This window comes from Gymnodraco acuticeps, unplaced genomic scaffold, assembly GCF_902827175.1.
Source record: "Gymnodraco acuticeps unplaced genomic scaffold, fGymAcu1.1, whole genome shotgun sequence".
In the NCBI taxonomy this organism is placed as follows: domain Eukaryota; kingdom Metazoa; phylum Chordata; class Actinopteri; order Perciformes; family Bathydraconidae; genus Gymnodraco; species Gymnodraco acuticeps.
Window position 1 is genome coordinate 2,488,177 of NW_022991451.1, and position 6,049 is coordinate 2,494,225.

Genomic DNA, 6,049 nt, shown 5'->3' on the forward strand with positions numbered 1-6,049 from the left:
ATAAGCTCTACAATATGAATGGACAATACAGAATCTTCTATAGCTAACACCACATGTGTTGTGACATTATATAGAATATTGAATTATATAGCAATGCCTGATATTGAGTCACATACAGCTATATATTTGATACATGTTTTAGAGAATGCCCCACAGTAATTATGTGTTACATGCCATATAATAGACTGAAAAACAGAGTAGAGTACTGCAGACTCCAATGAGTTGTTTGTAACAGACTCACACTAACAATAGCTATTGTTATGTCACTTAGCTTTAATCTCCAGTTGTAACAGATAATTAGTTACATAACAAAAGTGATCAACGTATACATACAGATGCAGTCACAGAAATTCTGGAGCATTTACATCAGAATACAATAAAAATTGTGAAGCATGGCAGTGAGTAAAATATGTTACTATCCAAGCAAATATAAAGTACCTTAAATAAGCATGTGTGTTAAAAGTACCAAGATTAGAGCATACAAACTGAGCATAAATGTAATAGAACATTGGGCTATATACATTTATTATTTATATTTATTTATTATATCCCAATATACAAGGTTTAATATAATATTGTTATGCCGGTAAGCTACTTTTTCGCAAGTTATGCGAATTTGGGCCAAGAGACCTTCTGGGATAATGAAATGAATGATGAATCTGTACTCTATTGGCTGGCGTCTGGAGGTGTTGCCACTTTCCTCGCCGAGACCACTTTGGCAGCCCCATTCAGTTTCTGGCGGATGGCCAGCCGTACCTCCATGTCCGTCTTGGTGGCGAAGATTTGTTTTGCTGCCGCTATAACAGAATAATATATTGAAATTTGCATTAAAGCTATTCACCAAAGAATATTGATTCATGAGTAATAAATCAATCAATTTTTTTTAATGCAATGGTTAATATAAATAGTAATTTAATCAGTACATGTATTCATATTATAATAGATGGTCGATTTATGACTATATATTACTACACAGAAACTCTACAAATAGTTCACTTAATTCCCAGCATCACAACATTGTTTTCCACTACACTACAAAATATGTATAACTACCATGTACTTGGAAGATTTCAACTTGCACATGATTTCAATATAAATCTACTTTATTTGCCAAGTTGCATCATACTCCCACCTAACACACTACGTATATATGACGTAGTGGTTAGGTACCGTTTAGGTAATGTCTTGAAAATACGTAGTATTTACATAGTACATGTTTATGCACGTACTTCAGCAACGTTAGGCCAACTACGTAGTTATATTACGTTGTGAATACGTAACAAGGACACGTAGATGTTTATTTGGTGATCTGAGATTTGTTTTTGTACATATTAGTTAATTTTAACGTTATTTAATTAATGCATAGAAGCAATTTTCTCCATAGAACAAAATTATTAGTTTTTGTATGTGTATGTGAAAATTGTGTGAAAACTAGAATACATTTTACTAAAGTAAACTGAACAAGTGTGCACACTGCACACAATGTATAGAGCAGTTGCATGGCGGTTTGGCAGTTGGAATCTTTGGTACGATCTTTGTTCAGATTTTGCGCTTTTACAGCGGGAACTACGACATGTCTTGATAAAATATGACATGTTTCTTTAATAGTCATAGAACATGGAGGATATGTGAAGCAAAGTTTAGCACAAAGTAGAAACAAACATTTGCAGGGGAAGCCGAAAGGTCATGAGAAAGTGCCCATTTGGTAATTTCACTACGTAGTAAAAAAACGTATCTGGCAGTCCAGAAATTCTACTAAACCACTACGTTGTAACTACGTAGTTAATACGTAAATTTGTTAGCTGGGACTATTGCTACATATCAACAAATCTTACCAATTATTTCAGCAACCTCTTCTTGTGGAATGCTGTCCTTCCTCTTGCCAGCATCAGACTCCTTACTGGCCTTGTAGCCAGTAAGTGAGTGCTTGGCCATGTACTCTGTGCAATACAGGCCATGGAGGAGGTCATTGATGAATTTCTGCAGCGAGGTGGTCGAACATCGCCTAATCTGCCACTTTGCTATTGGGAACTGCAATGAAATCCAACAGCATAATATTGTATTTTATTAATTGACTGTGACAAGTAACAAATAATAATAATAATTAAAAAAAATATATATATATATAATAATAATGTACCATCTAATATCCACACAGACTGAAGCAGGTATTACAATTGATGATATTGGAGTTTGCAATCGGAATTTATGCTGCTATAGGTTACAGTAGGTGGATGATATTGGAATTTCAACGTATATTATAATGGTGATGGCGAAATGGATCTTTAGGCCACCATTTTGCACAATCTCCAGGCCAATTAAGAGATCTGGAATAATGAAATGAATGATTAAACAATTCTCTACTCTTTTGAATTGATCTGCTGCTGACGGTACCAACCACTTCGCCACGGAGGCTCAATTTTGATATAATTAAAATTGAATATACAAATTGACACAGGCACTGCACCATGACACTAGTCCAGCTGATGGGTTTGGAAGTAATACATCTGGAATTCTCTTCCTACTTAGCGGAAACATCAAATTGAAAAGATAATTCCTTACCTTTTTTGCTGATGGGGAACCAGCAACCGATGCATCTCCATCATCTCCATCTCTGTAAGGCACGCAAGGTAATAACTAATTAACTTCACATCCCAATAGTATGCAGTGTTTGTTAGAAAAATGTGCTCACAACCCTTTTGGCGCTAATTTTATATTTTTTGTGCATTGCTCAGCGCTGGATATTCATATATGTATTTCAAATAATATGTATTTCATATATGTATATATTTAGTTCATATATATATATATATATATATTTGATATATATATATTCCATTCATATATGTAGGCCACGAGTGCATTAAGGTCAAACGTCGACTAGTCGCCTGCCGCGCCGAAAGAGTTAAACAGAAAAAGCTGGTTTGTTGTAAATAATTAAACACTGCATGGCCCAGAGACATGTACAACCAAAATCCAGTGTGTACTAGAATCGTTACAATTATAACAGAAGCCCAAAAGACAGTAATAATTATTCATAAAAAATTTAAAACTCATTAATTTACCTCAGTGTACTTGACTCTCGATTGAAGGGACTTGGAGGTGTCCTCATGGGCATTGTCATATCTGGCAGCTTTGGAGCTGGCGTGTGACATAGCAGCTCCAATTTGGCAACAACATCTCCAGCGACTGGAAATATTCATTGGCACATTTCAGACATGGGTTCGAAGTACATATTTTTTCTAATGTAAACTTAAAACATATTCATAAACATTTTATATATAAAGGTTTTGGAACACAACAGCATTCAGTTTTCATGCATTAGCAGAAATAATGCAAATCACCCATCCTCCATGTTTTGGACTGCTACTGCGATCAGACCCGCCAGACTGTCTTCCCCCCAATGTAATAAAACAATTATTTGTAATGCTGAATAAGTGAAATTGAACACTTACTTTTGTTCATTCTCAATGACGCCAGCAATGTAGCTTTCTCCTCCTCAAGGATGTCTATTTGTTGTTGAAGTAGTTTGCATTTGCGGCATTCCTGGTCGGGATGCGAACATGCGGCTTCGGGCGGTCCACTGTTGTCGTGGCTGTGTGAATACTTTTCCTGCAAATAAATATTTATTAATTATTTAAAACTAGGTGATGTTTCTTTTTGCCCATGGCATGACACAATTTTGGGTAGACATACTTACATAAATACATACACACCTACATACATAAGCGAAGTACAAATAAAGGTACCAGAAATGTTGGTGTTTAATGGTGTATATAACCAAATATAATGGTGTCAAACGGCACAAAAGTTATACTTCTTCTATATGTGTTACCATTACACCCTGCAATACCACTACGCTGACAACAATGTAGCCATATGCACGAGTATCAGAATTTCAAAAACCACTAGTCCTGCTGGCGAGTTGTAAATTATCTTGAAGTTCTACCCTTGTAAATAGATATTGTATATATGTTTTTTTATTTATTGGACCGCGGACATAAAATGATAATACATAGTACATAACATAAACAATAGTGAGTTGCATGCTTACTATTGTATTGAGAGTACACTCCACTTAGTTGAGCTTATATATATATATATTTACCTTCAGCTGTTCCAATACCGATGATGTCATGCTGCTCATTGTCTTCTTCTTCTTGGCAGCGTTTGAAGGTGGTTTGGGAAGGGATGGTTCTTCCTATAACATAGAAATAAATGTATTGCCTTATATATATGCAACTTGTCATGGCTGATGAATATAAGTTATAAATAGTGAATATAATGTAATATGGTGAAATGTTGCTATGGATTAACTGATTTCCTCAAAAGCTAGACACTATATTAACTGTATCTCACTTCCACAATTTAATTAAACAGGCCGTTAGGGTACGTTAGATGAAACCCAAGCACCATGGCAGTACACTCCTAAAACTAGGATGCAATTATAAATTATATATAAACACGTTTATTAAACTGCCATATACTGCATATGACTGACAGTATGATGCAGACAAACACAAACCACCAAATCTAAAATGGAGAAATGTAAACAAATTAAATTACATCATGGTCTTCGATGTCCGAGAGCTTCCTCTTCGGTTCTCTCTTCCCTCGGCCCAGTTCCGGTGACTGCAGCTCTGCACTGCCTAACCGCACAAACTCGTCCCTGTGCCGCAGAAGCTGCTTACGTTGAGCTGAAAAGAACAATAATAATATAATATATACAGGAGTGCCTATATATGTACATACATCGATCCCGGTAGTCTGAGAATATAGACATTGCAGTCTAACTGGGACCCTCAGGGTGCTTACAAATATCAATGTTTCTCACCGGCTAGCACACACACTTTTTGTCCAACATTTGTTTCTTCTAATTATTAATTACCACAAAATGTACTGGACAATTTACTCCATTCCCCGTATACTACACACGCAGCCTCATCTATAGCAAGCTTTATAGGATTATAGATCTAGTCCATTCCATTCTATTGTGGCGCCTCGTTTATTTAGTCTTAAGTCAATTAAGACAGTTACATGTAGGTAAATTCTTGCACAATACTTCAATATTACTTGTTGACTGCTTATTTGTGTAATGCAGCAGTCGGACCACACACTAATTAGATTTTTTGGAATTAGCTAAAGTTATTTGGCAAAACAAGTGCCCCCCCTAAAAATGCCAAATAACTTTTTCCAGACACGCAAGATATGTGGGACTTTTGGTTCCATGATTCAGAGCAGAGATTGATCTCAAAAGATTCAGAGCAGATTCAGATTGATCTCAAAAGTGTGAGTAATTTCCGATATTATAAAGCTCATATACTATTTCCAATATTATTTCATAAAAACGAAGCTATGAGTGAGGATACATTATTTAGACATAGCTCTATTAAAACATCTATAGATAGATATATATTTATTGTGTGGATTCTGCTTACCTGCAAACTTGACCACCTTAGCCAGCGACAATTGGATATCGCTCCCCTCCACTCCGCCTTTGGGCCACGCCACTTTAACAACAGTTTCATTCTCCGACACGGATTCCATTGTCAAAGACGAAGGCTCTTGGATCCACGAAACCTTGCCGATGTCAACCGCATTCTCATTAAAAAAGTCAAAGAGAGCGAAACCCATTTTGTTTGCCATCTATATCTATTCCACAACTAGTTATTGAATCTTGGTAAAGCTGATACAACATACAAATAGAAAAATCAGTGATAATGCGTTCAACTTCAAAATAAATATATCTCCACTCTCCAGCGATCAAAAATCCCGCTAATATACTGCATTGAACTCTGGGTACGAGGTTTCGAATTGTCCAATCACATTTAGGGTATGTCCCGATCCACTTCTTCCGGATAAGAGCTACGCGCTCATTGGATGATCCACGGGATGACGTAATTCCATTTCCGGTTCATTGAGTGTGTGCTTGTAAACTTCCAGTCTACGTTAGAGCGGGAGACGCATACAAGGACTTCTCAGCAGATATCGCACCACGAAAAAAAAACGAATGGCTCACTACTCAACTCAACGACTAACACTCTTTCAG

General features: G+C 36.3%; 1 protein-coding gene across 1 annotated transcript; it reads right to left on the bottom strand.

The window, feature by feature from the left end:
- Positions 1 to 253: 253 nt before the first annotated feature.
- On the bottom strand, positions 254 to 5,808 carry LOC117532922 (BEN domain-containing protein 6-like). The gene is made up of 8 exons (XM_034196525.1): positions 5,439 to 5,808; positions 4,567 to 4,697; positions 4,109 to 4,201; positions 3,456 to 3,612; positions 3,066 to 3,189; positions 2,563 to 2,614; positions 1,836 to 2,031; positions 254 to 797 (listed from the first exon to the last, which is right to left on the bottom strand). Exons 1-8 carry the CDS (start codon positions 5,644 to 5,646, stop codon positions 667 to 669), a joined length of 1,092 nt encoding a protein of 363 aa, XP_034052416.1. The 5' UTR covers positions 5,647 to 5,808; the 3' UTR covers positions 254 to 666.
- Between the last annotated feature and the right edge of the window lie 241 nt (positions 5,809 to 6,049).